At 36.1% G+C, this 23,472-nt stretch overlaps 1 protein-coding gene across 1 annotated transcript in view; it reads left to right on the top strand.

The window, feature by feature from the left end:
* Positions 1–23,472, top strand: part of TTLL7 (tubulin tyrosine ligase like 7) — a 153,955-nt gene that overhangs the window by 117,836 nt on the left and 12,647 nt on the right. Inside the window, exons 18-20 of the mRNA XM_057553568.1 lie at positions 263–343; positions 13,734–13,894; positions 20,258–20,431. Of these exons, the coding sequence (XP_057409551.1) occupies positions 263–343; positions 13,734–13,894; positions 20,258–20,431 (416 nt within the window). The remainder of the gene's footprint in view (positions 1–262; positions 344–13,733; positions 13,895–20,257; positions 20,432–23,472) is intronic.

Raw genomic sequence — 23,472 nt, 5'->3', positions numbered from 1 at the left:
TAAAATGAAAAATCTATGTTTTGGGCTTCTTCCCAAACCTTATATTCCTGAAGACATTTGACTTTCAATCATTAGAGATTGTGTGCTTTTTACAGCAAGAAGAGAAAAGCTTTAAATTCAGATGGCTTCTTTATATTACATTAAAAGTCTTTTCACATGTCTTTTTGTGAAAGTAGACATTCTTTATTGCAAATAGTATTATAGTGCTTTCATTTCACAAATTAATTAGATTAAATTTCTTAATGTTTCTCCCCCAAAACAGATCATTGATAACTGGAAGTATCATAAAACAAAAGTGGCTTCATATTGGCTCATAAAATTGGACTCTGTAAAGCAACGAAAAGTGAGTAATGAATACCCAAAAACAGGTTTGCTCTTTTGGATTATGTATTAAGCTAAGATCATTAAGCCACATTCATAATCAAACTATATAAATGCTCATCTGCTTACTCATTTCCTCAACAAATATTTATTGTGTATCTACTATGTTTCAGGCACTGTTCTAGCTTCTGAGGGTAAACAAGTAGATTAAAAAAAAATTCCATGGTCTCATAGAGCTTATATTCTAGTTAAGGTGTTTGACAATAAACCAATATATACTAGAAGGTAAGGTAGTATTAAGTACTATGAAGAAAAATAAATCAGGATTAAAAAATTGAGAGAAGGTGACCTAAATGAAATGAGAAAAATACTATGCAGACATCTGTAGGTACAAAGCATCAGGCAGAGGGAAGAGCAGACACAGAGGCCCTGGGGTAGAAGTTAGCTTGATGTATCCATGAGACAGGAGACACCATTTATTTCCTTATTTACAGGATAGTTGGTTTGTGCTGGTTAAGAGTGAGTGATGTGGAGGTGACAGTTGGATAGATAAGCAGGGGTCAGATCACAACTTTACAGGCCATGGACAGTCTTTGGGTTTTATTCCAAGTGATGAAAAACCACTGGAAAACTTTGAGCAGAGGAGTTACATAGTCTGGTTTATAATTTAGAAGGTTCATGAGAGCTACTTGTGAAGAATAGAACTAGGGGAGAGGGAATGTGGCAGAACAGAAGTAGAGACCAGGTAGAAGGTTTTTAGAGTAACTGAGGCAAAAGCTCATGGTTGCTTAGCTAGGGTGGTAACTGAATTGGGTGGATGCTGGAGAAAGAGCAGGGCTTTGTTGTTCCTGTTGTTTTGTTTTACTTTGATTTTGGACCTGCTAAGGTTGATATATTGGTTAGACATCCAACTTAAGATATTGAGTGTGTAGGTGTAGAGTTTTTTAGTTCAGAGCTAAGGTTGCATATGGAGATACAAAATTTAAGGGTCACTAGGATATTTAAGCCTTGGGACTAGATGAGATTACCTAGAGAGTAAGTGTGGTTAGAAAAGAGAAGAGTTTTGAGGACTGAGCCCTGGGTCACTTCTATGTATAGAAATCAGAGAGATGGGGCGGAGGGATTAATCTAAGGGGACTGAGAAGGAGCAGCCAGTTAAGTATGAAAAACCATGGGAACTTAGGGTCCTTGAGACCAAGTAAAGAAATTATTTCAGGGATGGAGTGATCAACTGAGTCAGATGTTGCTGATAGGAGTTATAAGATGAACACCAAGACCTGACTGTTGTTTTTGACAACTTGGAGGTTAATGGTTACCTGATCATAACAAATTCACGGGAATGGTGGGGAGTAAAACTTGAATGGAGTAGATTCAAGATATGGGAAAAAGCACAGCTAGTCCAGGCACTTTTTCAAGGAATTTTGCTATAGAGGGGAAAGTTAAATGTGATGGTAGCTGGAGAGGGATGTGGGTTAAGGACAAGGTTTTTTTTTTTTTTTTTTTTTTTTTTTTTTTTTAAGATGAGGCTATTTACACTTGTTAGTTGCTGATGAGAATGATCTAGAAGAGAGGAATGGTACAGGAAAGAGAGGTGATAGAAAATCCTCGAAGTAAGTAAGCTGGGAAGGTTTGTCCTAACCAGGAGCACTTATTCTAATAGGAGGGAAGGTAGAGTCTGTGGCATTGTGGTGGGAAGATGTGAAGGTTTTCCTCCAATGGGGAGGGGCTTTGGAGATTTGCAGAGACAGTACAACATCTCAGAGAGTAGGAGAGGAGAGTGGCCCGCAGCCCGAGGGGCCCATAGATGCATTGCAACATTATCTGGGGGGAGATGTACTATTTTAGTAGCTTTAGTGAAGCTGTTGTATTCCTAAATAGTGCAAACTATTACTTCCCCTTTCTAGGATTTATTGCTAGTAAGCTGAAAGTTGACACGGATCAAATAATGACTTTGAAGTTATGTACTTTCCTCTGAGTAAACTGAACTCATTATTAAGCATTAACTCATTCAACAAAGGACAACTTAGTGTCCTGTCATGTGCCAAACACTGTGCTGCTGTTGAGGAGGGTGTAACAAAGCTGGTAACAGAAGTAGATTGAAAACGTACTGTAAGCCCAGAACTCCTGTTTCTCAAGTCACTAACTGTGGCCTTATTCATTAAAATAAGGACCTCTTAGTGGAATTGGAACCCTGAATCTTTTCAAGTCCGTGTACTTTTTGTAACCTAGAAGATAGAAGAATTTAGCTAAATTGGTAATTAAAACAAAATAGATAACCCAGAAACAGATTAAAATGCTTATAAGATATTAATACTTGATAAATGTGACATTTCAAATCAGTGAAGTAAAGGTAATTTTTTCCCCTAAATGATACTGAAACAATTGACTACCTATTTGTAAGAAAATTAGGTTGCAGCCTTACCTCTTACCATATGCAGAAATAAATTCCAGATAGATGATAGTTTTATATGTAAAAAAATATTAAAAGTTTAAAAGAAAATACAGAAAGCTATGTTTATAATCTTAGAATGAAGAAACAACTTCTTAAGGAAGACTTAGGTTTTAGAACCCAGAAATCATAAAGGAGAAGAACGACAGATTTGATGACATAAAAACTTAATGGATGGCAAAAGGTGTCTTAAACCAGGTTAAAAGGCAGAAGTGGTGAGGAGAATTGGGTGGCAGGGGAAAGGGGTGGATGTTGAAGAGGACAGATGTTTGTGGCACATAAAACACAAACTAGCACAAGTAAACCAATACTTCCTACCGATCAATCAGCAGAAGACATACTATCTTGTAAAGTTAGTAAATAAAATGGAAAAGCATATAAAAAAAGCCATGAAAAGACAATTTATGGATCTTCAAAGAGCCAATTAGCATGTAACTAGATCTTGTCCTCACTAATGCTGAAGGAAAAGCAAGTAAAAAACATCATATCAGCAAAAATTAATAAGACATAATATCCAGTGATGGAAATAGTCTGGATAAAAGGGGCTTTATTATACTATTATAGAGAGAACACATTGGTACAGCTCTTTAGAAAGGTAGCTTGCTGTATCTATTAAAGTTACAAATGTTCACAACCTTATGACTCAGCAAAACCACTTCCAGCATTCTGTCCTACAGAATAATAATCTGTATAAAATGTATGTGTAAAAGATTTATGCACATGAGCATTCACTGCAGTGGTATTTGTGCAAGCAAAACACTTGAAGCAGCCTAAATATCTATCAGTAGATTTATGGTTAAATAAATTATAGTACATCCATACTATTCAGTTGTGTTAAATTGAGTACTATTCTGGAATCATAGATCTTAACTTGAGATATAGCACAAGATTATGACTTGTGACGAATGCAACATATGTACATTGGTAAAATTAGCCAGACTTTACTAATCATGAGTGAAGAATATAAGCGATAAGCAGCCACCAAGTGCATGGTTTCTGGGAGGCCATGAGTCCATCAGCCCTCAGGCATCTCTTCTCACATATAGGAAGCATTCTGGTTCAGAGTGATGAGTGCCAACTAAGTGTGGTTCACGTTGGCACTGAGGGAGCCTTCCAGATTTCGGTGGCCTTCATCTTTATTCTTCATTAGTTACCCATGCAGTCTTTGTGACCAATCCATTCTCTAGCCAGGTGAAATAAAAATACCAGGTTTATTTACTATGAGTGTTGTCCCGTAGAACTTTCTGCAATGACGGATATGTTCTGTATCTGTGATGTCCAATATGGTGGTCACTAGCTGCATGTGGCCATTGAGTGAGATCTTGAAATGTGGCTATTGTGACTAAGGAACTGAACTTTTAATTTTAATTAACTTAAATGTAAATAGCCAAATGTGTCTAGTGGCTACTGCATTTAAGAGCGTGGATCTAGACAGACCACGTGTAGCCTTCTAAGTTCTTAGATGAGAACCTTCTCAGTTATTTTCCTGCTGAGAAATTCTATCAGAGGGCTTGCAAGAATGTCCATTAAGGTCAGCATTGCCTTGGGCATCTCAAAGAGAGAGTGCCTTTTTCCTTTTCATATGCCATCTTACAAAGATGCCAAGACAGTAAATTAAACAAACACGTTATACAGTAATATGTGTTGCCCTACTTTAAATCACCACTGTGATTTTTACTGTTTTAAAAATATATATCTAGTGTTAAAAAATTTCAAAAACTAAGTTCCGAATTATTAAGATATTTTATTTCTGGAGGATAGACGTACTGAGCCAGAGGAAGGAAAGTGGTAATATTTGGTGTCATGTTTCCTTTTGTTTTTGTATATTTCTGTTTTTTTCAAGTTAACATAATCTTTTCAGAAATGAAAGAATGACAGGGAGACACAGGCGTTTCTGTGAGGCCTGTCTGTATGCCCCCATAACCAGATATTATCTTTCCCTATTCTAAATCCTCCCAGTACTTCATACTCAGTTGTACTTATGATCTGACTTGAGAGGTTTCTGTATTAAATTTTCCACCTTTCTAAAAGCCAGGGGCGAGGGGGGGAGGTGTGTCTTACTTTGTAGTCAGCTGTAGGCTTTCTATAAACATTTGTTCAGTTGATTCAAATCTAGACTCTTTTGTGGATTCTGTCAATAGCAAGTTAGCTTCTTCTTTCTTTACCCTTGTTTCTTTACTAGTGCTATGTATTTATCTGAACATCAACAAATTAAGATAATGCTGTTATTTTTTTTAACATGTGATATGAGAAGGTCTGATAAAACATTGTATGGGGTGATCAAATGATGTGCATGAATAGTAATAATGCTTATCAATTAGAAGAAACAATCTATTTCATGTTTTAGGGTTGTTATGCTCAATTGTGTTTATAAATTTCGAGTAAAAGTAAATACTTGCTTATAAATTTACTAGCAAGTACTTGTGTCAGTATAGTGACTTCTGCTATACTGATTTACTCTAAGAATATGTGGAGTAAGTCATCTTTGTGTAATCCTTCCCTCCAGTTCTCAGATGTGCAGCTGCATCTCTGTATTCATCATACCCTGTTATGTTAAGGGAATGAGAGCACTGATGAGAGAGGGCATGTTTTTTATTACAATTTAAACACCTTTTTACCTTTTCTTTGAGCTCCTTTGTTGCATCTTCCATTTTGGCATTAATCAAAGCTACTATATTTCCTTTGTGCTTGTTATCAGTGATAAGATGTCCCATCTCCAACACAAAGCTACCCAAGCAGTTACAGTCATTCTTCTACAAGGTAATTTAATAGACAGTTCTATTTTGGGCTGAAGAATTCATAGCTTGAATTTTTAAAAAAATTTTATTGGAGTATAGTTGATTTACAATGTTGTGTTAGTTTCTGCTGTACAGCAAAGTGAATCAGTTATACATATATCCACTCTATTAGATTCTTTTCCCATATAGGTCATTACAGAGTATTGAGTAGAGTTCCCTGGGCTATATAGTAGGTCCTGATTAGTTATCTATTTTATATATAGTAGTGTGTATATGTCAATCCCAATCTCCCAATTTATCCCTCCTCCTCCCTTACCCCCTGGTAACCATAAGTTTGTTTTCTACATGTGTGCCTCTATTTCTGTTTTTAGGTAAGTTCATTTGTACCCTTTTTTTTTTTTGATTCCATATATAAGCGATATCATATGATATTGGGTTGGCCAAAAAGTTCATTCCTGTTTTTCCATTACACTTTACGGATGAACTTTTTGGCCAATCCAATATTTGTCTTTCTCTGTCTGACTTACTTCACTCAGTATGGCAATCTCTAGGTCCATCCATGTTGCTGCAAATGGCATTATTCCATAGCTTGAATTTTGACTCTCAGAGAAGCGTAAGGGCTGATCTTAACAAGAATAAGTTTATCTTGCTAAGTTGCCCAGGTTCATGGAGGGTCCGGAAAGGTGGCTGAGGGATGCTAGGTGTAGGTTATGATGAGAAGAGGAAGCCCAGTATTTACACAGTGTGCAACTTATCTGTAGCAACTTTTCTTGCAGTTGTTACGATTACTGTGTTTCCTGTTCTTTCATCAACCATTTTGTTCTTTAAAAGGCTTTTTTTCCCCCAAAACAGACTCTAATTTCCCAGATATATAGCGATGGATGAGACTTCCTTATATATTTATAATAATGTATATATTATATATTATTCCCTACCTTGTTTATTTCAGATGAAATCAGAGGTAAAGTGGGATCAGAGAATGACTGACTGACTGGAATATTTTTTTTCTTGACAACAAGAGAGCCAATATAATAATTAGCTGCAAAGTGTATTGAAAAATTTTTTGTAAAGCTTTTATATATTGATATTAAACTAAAGGGGCAATAATAGGTAGTGGAAAGAGGAACTGGACTTGTAGTCATATGGACTTGGGTTGAGTACTGCCCCTGCCCTTTTTGCGGGGGCAGGTAACTTCTCACAACTTCTCTGAGGTTCGTAGCATTAAGTATTGGACAGTTCTTGTGAGGAAGTAAGCCATCATATGGCAAGGTGCTCTAGGCTTAGAAGGTGTAAAATGCAGGTGACTTTTTTTTCCTTCTAAGGATCTTCATGTCAGGCTGTTTCTCTGATGTATTTTATTTTACTAAGAACTCTTCATGTGTAGAATTATTTTATGTAGAATATGTATAAATGAAGTATAAAATTTTGTCTGTTGGGTTATAACATGTTGACTCTTCATTTGACTATCTGTTTGAAACCTGTGCTATTGCTTTATAAAGCTAGAAACTGCATCCAAGACAAAAAAGAAACCTAGAAATGTGGGTCAGCTTTAGAATGTAGAATTAGGTATTATTAAAAGTTACCCATTTAGAAGGCCAAGAACTTAACTAATTTAACATCTAGATGTGGATTAATCAGATCTGTCCTTTGGACTGTGATGATAGTCAATAATCATTGGATGGCTATGTCAGTTCAGTTCCCTGGGAAGCAGACATAAGACAGAATTAGAAGTGAAAGACATTTATGAGAGAAGACACCCAAGAAGGATAAAGGGGAGAGAGAGTTTGAGCAGGTAGAAGAGCCTTCCACCTGCAATATTGGTCTAACACCAGTGAATGGAAGGTAGGAGGATTGGGGAGGAAGATCTTCAGACTTTAGTGAAGTTCTGAGAAAGGCCTGTCAGGCTGATGGGGAGCCCAGAACACAGATTGCCTGTTAGAGGGATCACACTGGGCAGAAATAGCCCCGCTCTGGTATCCCAACCATGCTCAATCCTTGGCCGGGAGCAGTCTGGGGAGAGTATAAGCTTGACTTGACTGTTGTAACGGATCCTGAATGGGGATGGATGCTGTCAGCTAACTGCACTCTTAGAAGCTGGTTGATTCAAATGGCATGTCTCCATGACTACCACAAAGGTTGTGTGTGATACAATTTAATTTGACAAACATTTATTGGTTGCCAATTTTGTACAAGAACTGTACTAGGCACTATTGGGGATTTTTAGAGTTGTTTATTCATTCATTTATTTATTTGCTCATTAAAACATGCACTCAACAATATTGATTGAGAGACAACCACATCCCAAGCAGAATTCTAGATGTGGAATGCACAAGACTCTCATTTAAATCTCTTAATTCCATTTAGAAACCGTTGTTGAAATATGTATCTCACTTTTTCTGCTCCAGTATCGAAGCTTTTGCTAGTTGCTCATTTGAATGTTGCAAAACTCTTAAGATTAGAATGCCACACACACAAACTCTTACACGTGTCTTATTTCAAATTTTCCTTAATGGGTGTAAAATTTAAAGGTCAACGATGTAGGACTAAACTACTGAAAGGAATCCTCACCAGGTGAAAATGGAATCAGCTAATCTTACTTACTGTCATGTTGTGGTAACTCCACACTAGCATAATGCAGCTTTCTGCTAAGAATGCAGTTGCTTTATATAGTTTGTAAGGAATATACTTGAAGTATGAAAATATCGCAGCGATGGTGGGCTGTGAAGAATGCCAAATTTTCTGAAAAGCTTATTCTCTGATATCTAGGCATAAACTAAGATTGGAGAAGGAAGAGAAATAAGTAGTGATAATAAGGTTGTACAATATTTGCATTTATTTTAAGGTTCTAAGAAATCCTTGTTTATCAAGTATTTCTTCTCTAAATAGAAGTTTTTAAAATACCTACTGTAGCTGCTTCTGCATGAATTTTGATGTTATTATTTTCCATCTCTTTTTCATTTGGGCTGACATAGATGCTGTACAGGGCTGTTCATTTTCCATCAGCAAAGATGCCTTTACCCTATAGTCATGGCTGCTGCATGCATCATTAGTACAGCATGTAGTGATTTTAATGTTATTTCTAAACCTCCCTCACCTCATGCCATTATTTTAATTTAGGACCAACTGTTCAGCCATATGGAGTAGTTTGTCATTCAGCATCTGTATGTTCTTGCAAAATGTGAATTTGTCTGTGTGCTTTATGCCTTCAAATGTGCTATATTTCATATGGAAAAGATAAATCTTTTCATGTTATTAATGCTTTCATTGACTGAATATCCCATTTATTTTTTCCCTTGGAGAGCTTGATGTTGAATCGGGATGCTTTTAAAAGTCACAATGTCAGGAAATGGATACCCATATTATATAAGTTAGCCTCACGTGAGTCCGCAGATAAACACAAAGGGCACCTTGCTGACTATTTGTTTTTGTGTTTCACAAGTTATTCATCTCCCCTCCATTTACTTCTAACCCCAGAACACCCAGAAATCCAAATAGCATTGCAGATAGAACTGACACTAATTTACCTCATCCCAGTTTGATTTCTTGCCTGTTTTCTGCCTTCCTAAAATTACTCAGCCAGTGTTTTGCTAGAGGTACAGGCATTGTCTCCCCATCTGCGTGGCCTTTTAAGCAAACTGGTTCCTGATGGACAGCATGGCCTTATTGGAGGGGGTGCCTGGGCAACCTTGTTTGTACACAGTGACTCCACCCATTTTCCCAAGTATTACCTGACTAGAGGTAAATCTGAATCTAAGAAGAGACAGTTTCTTCTAGGATTTTGCTATTGGCACCAGGACAGATCAAATTAATTGTGAGGCATTGTCGAGTAGTGGTTAAGGTCATGGGTCTGGCTACATAGCTATCCATTACCTAACTGTGCAATCTTGGGTAAGTTACTTATCTGCTCTATGCCTGAATTTTCTCATCCATAAAATGAGATCCAAAATGTTTTCAAAACCAAACATTTTTCATAACCATTAGGCAGCAAAACCTAACCCACCGGAACTCATTTGGAGACAATGACCCTACAGGAAGTTATTTGTTATTTTTGTCTGTCTCTTGGCTTGAATATTCACATGTTTTCCTGTGGAAGTAGTAATGTGTATGATTATGAAATCTAGACTGAAGGTTTTTGGAAAGGGATTGTGGACCAATTTTATCTATCTCAATGTTTTTATTTTGAGGATTAAATGAATTGCTATTGTAAAAGTGATTAGAACAGTGCTTGGTCCATTGTAAGCCCTCAATAAGTGTTAGCTCTGATTTTTACCTTGTTTGCATAGGTTTTACTTTCTTGCAAGAAGCATTTTCACTAAGACAAACACCTACTAAGTGCTAGACCTCTTTTGAGCCTTGGGGACATGGTAGGTATACTGGTATAATTCCTCTTTTTATGTAGCTAACAGTCTCCATTAACTAAACAGGAAATTAACATAAAGTGAGATAATTATTAATAGGGGAAGAGTTGGGCATTAAGGGATCATACAATAGTTTAGTCGCAGGTAAAGGTCTCCCTGGAGAAGTGATGTTTGAGGTAAAACATAGAAGTTCACCAGGTGAACAGATGGGGCAAGACTGTTCCAGGCAGAGGAGAGAGGCTATGTGAAGACTCAGAGGAGAGATGAAGGGTTTGGGCTCTTGCTTCCTTGGTTTATATGCCCTCGTACCCTCCAAATTACAGGTCTCTCTAACCCACTCCTTTCTCCAGGACCAGAGCTTGAAATTGAAAGATGAAGGGAAGCAAAGGAGAATGTATCTTCCCAGGAGGTGCTCTGGCAAAGAAGGAGCAAGTTTCTGGGTTGCCCAGACCATGCTGGTCTCACAATCTGGGAGATCACTCCTCAGGCAGAGTTGTTTGCTGGGTTGCAAGAGGCCTGAAGATTTATCCATCTCCATGTTGGAGGAAACATTAGGAGTGGAGCAGCTGCATTCCCTATCCCAAACTCCTGGACCGTTTTCCGAAGTTGCTGCTTTTAGCCACGTGTAGGCTAGTATATTAGACCATCATGCTTTAAAATTCCCTCGAAATTAAGAGTAAAGCATATACAGAGTAGCGGCCAAGAGAGCCTCTCTAAGTGATGTACCGAGAGCAGTGCTTGGCACGTAGCAGGCAGCGAGTTCATGTGAGCTGCCCTCCTCTTTGGTTCTTTCGCATCATATGCATTTCACTGTGCGCATATTCAGAAGGAAATAACGAATAATCCGTCATCTCAAATGCTGTGTCACTTTAAAGCTGAATAATTATTTAATAATAGAATATGAAATGAAGGTAATGTTAAAATTTCCAGTATTGTTAACATTTTAATTTCATTTATTATGTAGAACTCGTATTTATTCTTGAAACCAATTTATGGGTTATCTTTGCTGCTTTTTAAATTCTTCCTGCGTCATGACTTTTGGCCTGTTATTACTCACTAATACATAGAAAGGAGGAAGGGAAATTGAGAAGAGAATTGATTAAAATTTACCGTTTACTGCTAGTGTTGATTCTCGTATCACATCAATTATGAGTCCTGTTTTCTACATTAAAAATATAAAAGGTTAAACTATTAGCTTAACTGAAAATCGTAAAAAAATAATAGGTATGAATTAATGTCTGATGTCCAAATTATATCAGTATTATTGTGAACAACTCATATCAAGAAATTTTAAATCCCTCTTCATAATTAAGCTTTCATTATCTGTAATAACAAGCTTTTCCAGGACAATTTTTTTCGCAAGCTACTTTATTACAGATTGCATTATCTCTCCTCATTCTCCTCCCCTTCAGCCCACACACCCCTGACGCCTGTAGGGTTTACGTACTGTTCCCACTTCACAGTGAAAGAAGCTGGAGCAGGAAAGGAAGGAATCATGCTGCTTACACAATTCACTGTGAGAAGCTGTAGTTGATATTCTTCTATAAATAAAATGTTATTTTGAAATTTTTTCCCTAAATTGATTTTTAAACAGATGTTTATTCTAAATTTGCCTTTATCAGAGAGAACTAATATCACTTCTTTAAATATGGCTGTTTTAAAGCGAAACAAATTAAATTATTCTTTTATATGCTTCCAATTTTCTATACGTGTGTGCCTATGGAGAAAAATCGTATCTTCATTCAGTCTTTTTGTTTGAAAGTCTTTCTCTTTTCATCTCTCACTCTCATCTTTACAAGGAGTTCCTTTAATTACATGAAATAAGAAGTGAAAAATGTACTTTGGTGAACTGAAATTAGGATAACTGTATTTGTTCATATTTACTTTTTTTAAAAAGTGTTTCCTTGCAAATAACTGAATTGCAAAAGTATTAAAAACATTGAATTGGGCTTCCCTGGTGGCGCAGGGGTTGAGAATCTGCCTGCCAATGCAGGGGACATGGGTTCGAGCCCTGGTCTGGGAAGATCCCACATGCCGCAGAGCAACTAGGCCCGTGAGCCACAACTACTGAGCCTGCGCATCTGGAGCCTGTGCTCCGCAACGAGAGAGGCCGTGACAGTGAGAGGCCCGCGCACCACCATGAAGAGTGGCCCCCGCTTGCCGCAACTAGAGAAAGCCCTCGCACAGAAACGAAGACCCAACACAGCCAAAAAATAAATAAATAATAAATATTTAATTTAAATAAATAAATAGATAAATAAATAAAACCATTGAATTAGTCAAAGTAGCCTTTTGGGATTTATAAATTTTTCAGAACCTCTAGGATTTTAGTTTCCCAGAATTAGATTAATCCTAGGCCTTGTTTCATGATGCTTTCTCATTATTGGTCCATATATGGTCTGCTTTTATTTAGTTAGTGTTTTTAAGTTATTGTACCATTTGTGAACCCAACACCCAAATCAAGTATCTTGGCAATAATCTATTATCTTATCAAATGACTACCTTCCATCCCCCTGGCCCTTCATGTCTCAGGTAGCCATTTTCTTAAATTCAGTATTCCCCAGTCCCTTGCTTTCTTTCTTTATATATTCTTGTTATAGCTATGTGTATTCCTCGTAAGTATTTTTAAAATTTAATTGTCTTTACCTCTATTAAAAGAGTTTCATACTGTATGTAATGACTGATATGTATTTTTTAAAAACTTAACCATTAATAATTAAGATGCTCCGTGTTGTTGTGTGTCCTTTTATTTCATTCATTTTGACTGCTGTATAAAAGTCCAAGGGAATGAGTATACAACTATTTATTCCCTCTCCCATTGATGGAGAGTTAGATTTTTTCAAGGTGTCTGTAATTGTGAACAGCTGTTTGAACATTCTTGTACATGGCTCTTGTTTTTAACCTGTGAGAGAGTTTCTCTTAGGAATAAACTTGCTGGGTCTTGGGGTATATGCATTTTCAACTTTAGGAGATAATGCCCAGCTATTTTCCAATTTGTACTCCTGCCAACAATGTCTAAGAGATGCTGTAGATCCATATTTCTCCAGCACTTGGTATTGTCAGACTTTTAATTTTTGTCAATTAAATGGATAGTAAATGATGTCTTATTATAGTCTTAATTTTTATTCTTTATGTTTATCATGCATATTTATTTCCTCTTTTGTGAAATTCCTGTTCATGTATTTTTGTCCATTTTTTTCTGTTAATTTGTTGGTGTGTATTTAACAATTGGTTAGGCATTCATTATATATTCCTGATACTAATCTTTTGTTAGATGTGTATGTTTTGAATGTATTTTCCCAGTTTGTAACTTGATCTTTATTTCCTTTAAGGTATCTTTTGATGGCCAGAAGTTCTTAATTTTAATATAAGGGGAACCTATTAATCTTTTATGTTCTATACTTTTTTGCTACTTAAGTAACCTTTTTCTAAACCAAGGTCTAAAAGATATTCACTAATACTTTTCACTAAGATATTTAATGACTTATTTTTCAAACTTAAAACCTTAATCACTCTAGAGTTGATTTTTGTGAATTGAGTGAATGATTCAACTCCATCTGTTTTTTCCATGAAGATTACTATTTAAAAAATCTCCATTTATTGATTTAATTTAAATTTCACTTAACTTTAATTTTTAAATTTAATCTCTTCTTACTCCAATGAGTCAGGTTTGCCACCTATGTCATATACCAGAGTTTCATAAATACTGGATCTATTTCTGGACTTTTTATTCTGTGCTGTCATTTAGTGAGTGAGTGAGTGAGTATATGTGTGTGTGTATTCATTTTTGAGTTATATATATTCTCTTTGAATTTTAGACACACACGTATACACCTAGATTTTGAAATATTTTGGTTTTTCCACTAGGTTTTGGACATAGTAAAAACAAGTGTCCGTACAGTTCTTCCACGCATCTGGAAGGTACCTGATGTCGAGGAAGTAAATTTATATCGGATTTTCAACCGAGTTTTTAATCGCTTACTCTGGAGTCATGGCCAAGGACTGTGGAACTGTTTCTGTGATTCAGGGTAAGTTTTAAGTTATCTTTTATTATTGTCATTTTTAATATTTTACTATTTAGTTATAAAGTTAGTTCAATAAAATGGCTGAATTTCTTTAATCTCTTAAAATGTGGATTTGTAACTGCATGTAAGTTTCAGTACTCAACTATAACTTATAGCATTTAAGCTGATGTAGATGAGATGATGGATATGAACACAACACCACCCAACAAATTTGAATTCAGTGGAGAGAAAGTAGTCTTAATTAATGAAAAATCTCAGTTACAAATCTGTATCCTTACAGCTCTTCTGCTGTTGCCTTTATGTAGCAGACTTCCAAAATCATGGCTACACTCCTGCTCCTCTCCAGACTTTCAGTCCTGTCAAAGCCGTTGTGACTCACTGTCATTTTGTCTTCAAGATATCTACAACCAAATGTTCCATACCTCCCTTTTATTCAGAAATGGCTTCCCTTCTGGACTTCCCAAATTTCATTGTTATTCTCCCAATCACATGGGTTTGATATCTCAGGGGCATCCGCACCCTTGTTCTCCTTCATTGTCTTTATTCAGTCATGTGCTAAATCTTGTTAGTTTTTCTGTCACATCCCCACTGTGGCTACTCTAGATTGTTTTTCATTGTTCTTAACAATTATCAATTATTTAATTGTAGATTGTTCTTCATTGTTCTTCACAATTATCTAGTATTTACTTGATAATTTAAATACTTTTGGAGATACAAAGCTGAATCTGACATAGATCCTGCCCTGAAGAAACTTAAAAATGGTAATAGCTAACACTATACCACTTATACTATGTGCCAGGCATTGTTCTAAGCACTGTACATGTATTAAGTAATTTAATCCACATAACATCACTTTGAAGCAGGTTTTACGGTAATTTCCATTTTATAGATAAGGAAACCAAGGCACAGATAGGTGCTAAGGACCTAGTGCAACTGGGATTTGAAGTTAAGCAGCCTGGCCCCAGACTTCATGCTCTTAACCAATAAAACTCTGCTGTCTCTAATAGACAAAATAAGATGCATGCAAAAGTCATGATTATGAAGGAGATGACAGATATGTTATTGTAGGATTTCAGCGAAGAGGAGCCTTTTTGGTAGAAAGGCTAAGTGAAATTAATAGATTCCCAGGCATTTTTGCCTCCAGTTTTTTGTTTCACTTATCCATTCTACTGTCAGAGTCATTTCCTAAAATCTGTAATGATTTCTCTCATTTATCATTAAAGTCTAGACTTTTTATCTAGAGATATAAGACTCTCTAATATGCTGATTCTTTCTTATTTCTCCAGTCTTCTCTCTCATTACTCTCCTACTTAAACTTTGCTCCCCCAAACCAAATTCATTATTTTTCAAATATCTTAAAAATTTGTCCTTTTCTACCTCCGAACTGTTAGTGTCAGTGAGTAGCTGATTGGGCTGCCTTCTACAACCCCATTTCTCCAATCCCCTCTGCATTATTTAAATCCTATGTAAAGACCCAGACCATGCCCTTTTTTTGGGTAAAACCTTAACAGACTATTCTAGTCTGACATGATCTCTGAATGTCTTCCATTTAAATATTCTAGTCATCTAGTACTGAATCATTTATACCATTTGCAGACTTATTCTCACCACCATAATTTTCCTCAGCTACCATTCACCAACAGGGAGAATTCACAAGGTGCTCTGGGTTGTGATGAAATCTGAGAATAATCTTGGCCATAAATTATTTCTACAGAGACTTAAGTGAAACATTTGAACTGTACTCCATGGCCCTTAGTTGATGGCTGTCTGTAGAAGTTCTCTTAATCTAAAGTCATAATTAGAATTTTTTTCTGTTTGTTGATCCATTGGTTGGAATGTTGAACATGGATTTCAGCTACTCTTCACAAATGGAAGGCAGTGAGATAGTCTGCTACTGAAATTGGTGCTGATGACACTATTTTGGTAATTTACTCTGACTCCATTCAGAATCCTTTTCTCTTGTACCTAGCACACTACTCCCCCCCAGATTTCTCCGGTGGTATCTATTACTACTAGTAATCATAAAGAATGTAAATAACATTTATTGAAAGATTACTAAGTGCCTGATAACTGTTTTTCATATTAAACATTTTTATAATTACCACTACAATATTTTGAGTAAACTATTATTATTATTCTCATTGTATAGATAAGGAAATTGAAGCATAAAGTATATAACTTGCCCAAGTTTTCATAGTGAGCCTGGATTTAAACCCAGGTTGTCTGAGTCAAGAGCCCAAGCTCTTAACTCTACGCTTTATTCAGTCCTCTCAAAGCGGCATTGCCCATGGTTGCCAAGCTTGCTATACTGCAGGCCCCATAGCATTAGCCCAATCCCCAGCCCATTGCAGGAGTAGCTTTGAGTCCAATTTGACCTCCACTCTCCATCCATTTCTTTAAAAACTTGGAGGCTTGTAGAGATGAGTTTTACATCAGATTTTTTTTGTTTTTTTTTTTGTACCTCTACAAATGGCATTCTTAGGCTTCTTCAACTTAGTGAAGTCACATAGTGTTGTGTGTGTTTGATTGTCACTTTGGACCCAGAATAGTTCTGCTTATTCTTTGAATCGTATCTAGTCAATGTATACTCCTTTAACCTTTGATCTAACAGCCTAGCGGTCTAGGTAAAAATCTACTCTTAGCTCATTTCTAAAGGAATGAGTTTAATAAAAGGTGCAGCTGTCTTTCACAGTTAGGTGTAAAACTCTTAGAAAAAATATTATCCAAATAACTCTGGGCCACCTTGATTCCTGCCTCTGCCTGTCAACATCTCAATAATAAAAGAAAATGAATAAACCATTCCCTGTCCACGTCCAGAAACTTCAAAGAATATTGTAGATGTTTGTCATAGGTTTTCCTAGAATTGGCCCCGGGGTTTTGCTAATGCATCAGATAGAAAACACCCTCCCCCCGCCTCTTGCTCTTCCAGGCTGCTGAAGCCCATGCTCAGTGACCATTTTTATCACATGCAGCCTCCTGGGAGTGCGATTCAGAATGATGCTCCACATTCTGAATGTGTCCTCTCCAGGGGAATAGCTCTTGGAATTTTCATGCATAAAATTATCCACCATGTTTTACCGAGCTAGGGGAAGCCTAGGTGCTATGGGACTCAAACTCAGGCCACAGAGCTCAGGAAGGGTGGCCAAGGGAAGTAACATTTCAGCTTAGACTTGCAGGATGAGGAAGAAGAGGAATTTGCCGGGTAAAGCAAAGAGGAGGAGGCAGGGGGACTATGGGAGAAAGAATGTATTATTTGGAAAAGCCCACTTTCCACTCAAACTCCTGATATGTAAACCCCAAAGAAAAGAGTCTAGTTTAGACCCTTTAGCCAAAGACATTTTCCTATGGAAGTTTGTCATAGATAAGCTTTTCTTTTACAATCTCGGGGAAAGAAGAAATTGTAAGGAATATTCTAAGGCAGCAGTCTGCTTCTAGGCTGAATTATATGCCTACCTGAAAATGTATGTGTATCATATAGACTACTTAAAATGATGTGAATCTTACTGTTCTCATATCACTTTCAACTGGATGTTGTGTTGTTCATACTTTTCAGCTCATTAATCTTTCTGTTGCTGATTATCAAGTTGGTGTAGCCCAGATTTTTTTTTTTTTTTTTTTTTTTTTTTTTACTTTCCTTTCTTCTTTGGGCTACTCAGTCATTCATTAGGGCTTCTACCAGAGGAGAAAGAAATGAATGTTTCACTTTTTAGATAGCTGCTTTATTAAATATTTTGATGAAAAAGCTGGTAAAAATTATTGGATTACTGGATAATATGAGGCTTTTCAAGTCTCTGGATTTCATTAATCATTCCCCTTTGTTACCGGGAGGTTACTCAGTATTCTGTATCTTATTGTTACATTACTAAAAATGTCATTTGAAGTCATTTCTTTTCATATTTCTCTGAGGATTAGGGAGTGCTGGAGAGAACTTTTTAACCATTTAATTTTTGTTTTTGAATTCATAGATTTTGGCCCTCCCATTTCCTTGGAATTTAGATTTAGAAAGCAGGCAGATAAGACCCTGGGTTCTTTGATAAAGGCACTGGTATTTTAAATTATTTCTCCATCCTTTCAGCTTCTTAAAATTTTTTGTGTTAGTATTGAAAATTGAGGTACTGTAGTGTTCTAGAGGCATTTCATATTACTCAGCTGTGCCAGGTAGTGGGTAGGAGGGAGGGGACACGGTTCAAAAACATTCAGGTTGAAGAATAGGTTTCTTTTGTGCAGCGGGGGTGCCATTAGCCTAGTACCAAACAAAGCAAGTCCTGGTCATTTTCTTTTTTCTTTATGAGTGATTCTGGAGTGTTGACACTTAAATAGGGATTAATAGAGTAGAATGTGGTCTTTGGTCAGTGGTGGTGAACATACACACCAAAATTAGGTAGAGAACCTTGATTCATATGTTTATTTTAAATATTTAAGGAACAATGAGAGAATGAGAGGCCAAAGCGGCTCATATTATAAGTCACATATTACTCAGAGTGTTACATCAAATTAAGGTGTTATTTGAAGAAGGTCCTTTGCCTTCCCTCCATTTTATGTGTTCTTTTCTTACGTCTGTACTCCAAGTCAGCAAAAGAAAAATTACCGTGATGTGAGTAACCTGATAGTGAATCTAATCAGATGGCTCCAAAGTATCAAAATATAAATATATTCAAATTCAGGGGGGAGGGTGGTGATGGAGGTAGGCTTTTACAGAAATACCCAGAATCCCAGGGGAGAGAAAGTAAAAGTGCTCAGCTGAGAGTCAGAGAGTCAGACTGTTTTCTTTGTGTATTTACGTTTGTATGAAATTTTGATTTCTCTGGGCCCAGGCATGTAAGCCTTGCTAGATCAAGACTTATTAGTTATAAACATATTCCCTTATTAATTGGTGTTCTCCTGTTTTTCTTGCTTACATTAAGTAAATTGGAGATATATCTATATACACACAAATATAGAGATATAAACACATGCATATCATATCTAGTTTTTCTTATATTTAGTAATAATTTAAATTTTTAGAGTTAATTTAACTAACATATTACTGTTTCTTGAATGAAAGTAACTTTTAATCCTTTTTACATAATAAAAACAGTATTGTATTTAGCCCTGAACATCTTAGAACGTGGAAGAAAATTTATTCCTTTCAATCTACGTATTTGAATCTTATTCCCTTTAAGAAAATCTGTCATTCACTGATGACATGCTGTCTTTTTGGGCCCATGTTTCTCCTGAAAAAATAAACAGTAGCCTTTCTACTAAAAAATACCTTTCTGAGTTTCTAAAGCATTTTTTAAAAATTCCAAAGATATCAAATATCCACAGAAGATTGAAAATGGAATCTTTGAATTTCCCATTGGGAAGTACATTTCTTCAGAAAAATATTTTCCTTAATATTTTTTTCTTTCTGAAAATCTAGTCTTTTCTCTCTCTGTGGGTTAAGCAAATTGGTTTATGTAAAATGAGACTTGAACCATTACCAAGTCTTAAAGCAAACCTTCCCCTTGAGGCTTGAACGAGTTTCAGTTACACTAAGGAAATAAGTCAGTCTCTCTCTCTCTCTGTCTCTCTCTCTCTTTCTCGATGGTGGTAGGGTGATAAGATGTTTCCTGATTTGGGCCATGACAATCAGCTTAGAAACTGTGAATACATATATATGCGTACACACACACACACACACGCACGCACGCGTGCATGCACGCATTTAAATTTACCAAGACAGTATGTACTACTGCCTGCTGTGCACTAAGCTGAGTGCACTGAAGGAGGGAAGACACTGCCTTTGGAACTGCAGTAGGGCAGGACTTGTGGAGATTACATTACTTCTACAGTGTAGAACCTGTGCTCTAGGAGTATCATGGACATAATTACATATGAAAGTGTTTTGAAAGGGGTGGTCATAAGCAAAGGATTAACTTAAATTCTCAGAGAGAATCTGAGAGATCACAATTAAGAGATCACAAATTAAGTTGCAGCAACTTTTTAATTTGTTTGTGGGATCATTATTAATATAAAAATAAATGTAGCTTCCTAGAAAACGTAAATTCCTAGGATACCTAACTTGTGAGAAATTAGCTCAGTATTTTACAATTACTTTAATGTAGAGTAACTCTATTTTTAGGAGGTGTTGGGAAACCATCCTGTTACTTAGAGCTAGCAGCAGTGAAGTCTTTAAAGATATGAATTCTATGTTGTGTTTTTTTTAATGTAAAGATTAATTTCCAAATTTATATATTTACTTTATACCTCTCAACCATCTGTAGTCACTTCAAATGTGTGAGGCCATTTCTACGTTATTTTAATGGGCTTGTTGCTAGGTAAGTGATATAGTTGGTTGCCATTTTTAACAGCCACATGAGGTCATGTCTGTTTCCATGCCAACAGATCCTCTTGGGAGAGTATTTTCAGTAAAAGCCCGGAGGTGGTGACTCCTTTGCAGCTGCAATGTTGCCAGCGCCTGGTCGAGCTTTGTAAACAGTGCCTGCTAGTGGTTTACAAATATGCAACTGACTCAAGAGGATCACTCTCAGGCATTGGTACCAATTGGGGTAATTCCAGGTACTTGTTTACATTACCTAGACCCTATGAGTTTTATATAAAGTAATGCCACAATGCAGTTTGAAATTGAAAGTCTCTTTTTGTCTCTATGGCTAGAGAAAAAGCTAAAGACTAAAAATTCATACATGCTATTATCTATAAGATTCTTTTAATTTGAACAATCTTTACCTTTAAAGGACTGAACAAGGACAGCAATCACAAACCCGGAGGTGACAGAAATAACCTACATGGAGATGATATTATTTAACTTATATACTTTTGCTTTCAAAGCCAAGAAAGAGCATACAGAAGGGTAATAAATTTAATTTTTCCCCCAATAGGGATATTTCAACATTTGTCTTTTATCCTAATATAGTTGAGAAGATGCCTTTAGTTTAATTTTTATTGTTCAGTATGCCTCTACTATTCCCTTCATCACCAAACAGATCTGTGGGAGGTGGATTTTAAATTCCATTTAAAAACTGGATTTTTATAAATATTGTCCAGTTAAAATAGGTAGCTTTCCAAAAGTATGAAAATATTGTTTTTAAGCTGCAAAGATACACGAATAAACAGGAAGTACATTTTAGCACTTCTCAAGACAGTTGTAGTTCCATTTAGAATTAAAGATGAATATGTGACTTTTAGTATGTGTAAGTTGTAGTACTCTCAGGATAGAAGAGAATAAACCATGACTTTGAAAAACTAAGTGATAGTCAAAAGATAATAGGATCTGCTAACAGTCGAATAGACGGATAGGAAAATGAAACTACCATAACTTGGATTTTCTTTTTGAAACGTCTAGAAATTGATCTGTTTATTAAAACGATCACAGGGTTTATAATATAGCTAACTTTCTACAAAATTGACCTGCAACAGCAGGATGGTTTGGAACACTTTTCACAAAAAGTATTGAGAGATATATTTTTAATGTTTGTTTGTCTTGTATTCTGTCATTATACTATTGTAGTATAATGCAGTACCTTTAACCTATTTCAACTCTCCCCCTGCCAACGGAAGCTGATTGATCACAAAAATGGTAGAGGTAAAGTTAGACATTAATATTTAAAATATGTAAATACCAAAGCTGTATTCTACAGTTTTAATGGTTTGACTGAAGCAAATTATTGAATAAAGCTTACATTACTTTCATTAATATTCTCATATGATTTAAAAGAATGATGGCCATCTTTAAGACATTACAACATATAAATGAAGAGCCTTCTCTTCAAGGAATGAAACTCTGGGAGCATGATCAGGAAAATCTTAAATTCCAGTCTAGGAAGGATGGTTTCAAACTCTTTAATATCCTCTTGCAATTCCAGATTTCATAACCCATTTTCTGTTGAGGGATCTTGTAACTTGTGGGTGAGCAAAATAGGATGAGTCTTCCTGGCTATTCTGTAGGGAGAAATTATACTTTACAGTTGCTTCAGTCCTTTTTATTTTCTTCCCTTTCTAGTGGTCGGAAGAAATATTCCTCAGCTTGGAATTTTGAGTTCCGGACTCTGGTAAACACTCACTATGACCCCAGTGTAGTGATTATAAGCATTTAGGGGAGAGGTGGGCCAGTCTTTCATTCCTTCCCAAGTTCAGAACCATTTGAGAGAGAAATGTGGGAGTCAGACAGGTGATCATCAAAATGTACCTTCATTACTGAGGAAAGCTATTGAGGGACATGGAGTAGATGTGAGCCAAGTGAGTTTTCTAATATTGAATTCCAGAATTAAGTGTACCTGTCCAGTCAAAGACAGAGCTGGATCAACCCAAACCTTCCACTAGCACTATCCCATGAAGTCTAATTCTATTAATGTTGGCAGGAGAGCAAGTAAAAAGGCATTCTTTCTGCAGATAGGCTGACCCAAAAAGAGAAAGGGGCTGAGCCAAGCCTGCCTGGTTCCTTCTTTTAAACCTGCAAATTAGATAACTCACTTCTGGTAAGAGGCCAGAAAGTTTATATTGGTGAAAGTTTTACTTGGAAACAAAGAAGAGAGAGAAACATGTCCTCCTAATATCTAGCTATTAAAGTCCAAGTCAATGTCACATTAATTTACAAACATGGAAAAAGTGGCCATATATTCTTTCCCTTGTAGATTAGGAACCTATAGCATTTTACTTTATATGTAGGAGTCAATTAATTTCATATTTATTAATAGATTGATAAATTTCATTTTTGAAGTATGCCTAGTAACATATAAATTTATATTTATACGTAAATATAAATATGCCTAATATAAATAATGTGTAAGGTATACCTAAATATTTTATGAGGAGATATATATTTGGCTAATTTATCTGTAAAATAAAAAGAGAAGAAAATAGAGCTAACATCAGTCAGGTTCATGTACCATCTTTACTTTGACCACATATCTGCAGGATATTTCTTAAAAGGCTTAAAAGTGTATGTGTCACCTATTACATGGAAGAGAGTGGCCTTCAAACTTGCAGTCTCACAGAAATAACAATTTAATAGGCATACCAACTGAGAAGCCATTTCTCAGAGGTAGACTCATAACTAAGCAAATATAATTGATATTTACACCCAGATGGTCATCTCTATCTCTATCTGTATCTCTATCTCTATCTCTATCATCTCTATCTCTCTATCTCTATCTCTATCTATCTCTGTCTCTATATACGTATCTATATCTATATCTATACCCATATCTCCAAGATACTAGAGTCTTTGGGACCAGCTCAATATTTCACTGTAACTAGACTTATATGGAAAGCTTTGGGATCACCAAACAATTTTCAGTCTCAGCATCTCTGTATTTCTATCTTTCATGTACTGAGCTTCCATATAAGCTCATTTCCGTGGCTAAAAACATTTTTTAAGAACCACTGAGTTAGGGCTTCTGCCTTTGGTAATAGAGCAAGCACTAGGTATTTGGACAAATCCTCCCTCTGATGACAACAAGAAAAGCTGGACAAAATACCAAAACATTTGCTTGAAGACATCAGAGAGTTAAAACCAGGTACTTGTTAGTGAGTACTTGTTAATACTGAATAATGCTTTTGACAGACTCATGGGCCTAAGGGAAAAATGTAGGAGTTCAGGG

Source organism: Balaenoptera acutorostrata, chromosome 1 (genome assembly GCF_949987535.1).
Source record: "Balaenoptera acutorostrata chromosome 1, mBalAcu1.1, whole genome shotgun sequence".
Lineage (NCBI taxonomy): Eukaryota > Metazoa > Chordata > Mammalia > Artiodactyla > Balaenopteridae > Balaenoptera > Balaenoptera acutorostrata.
This window is presented reverse-complemented; position numbering and strand designations above follow the sequence as displayed.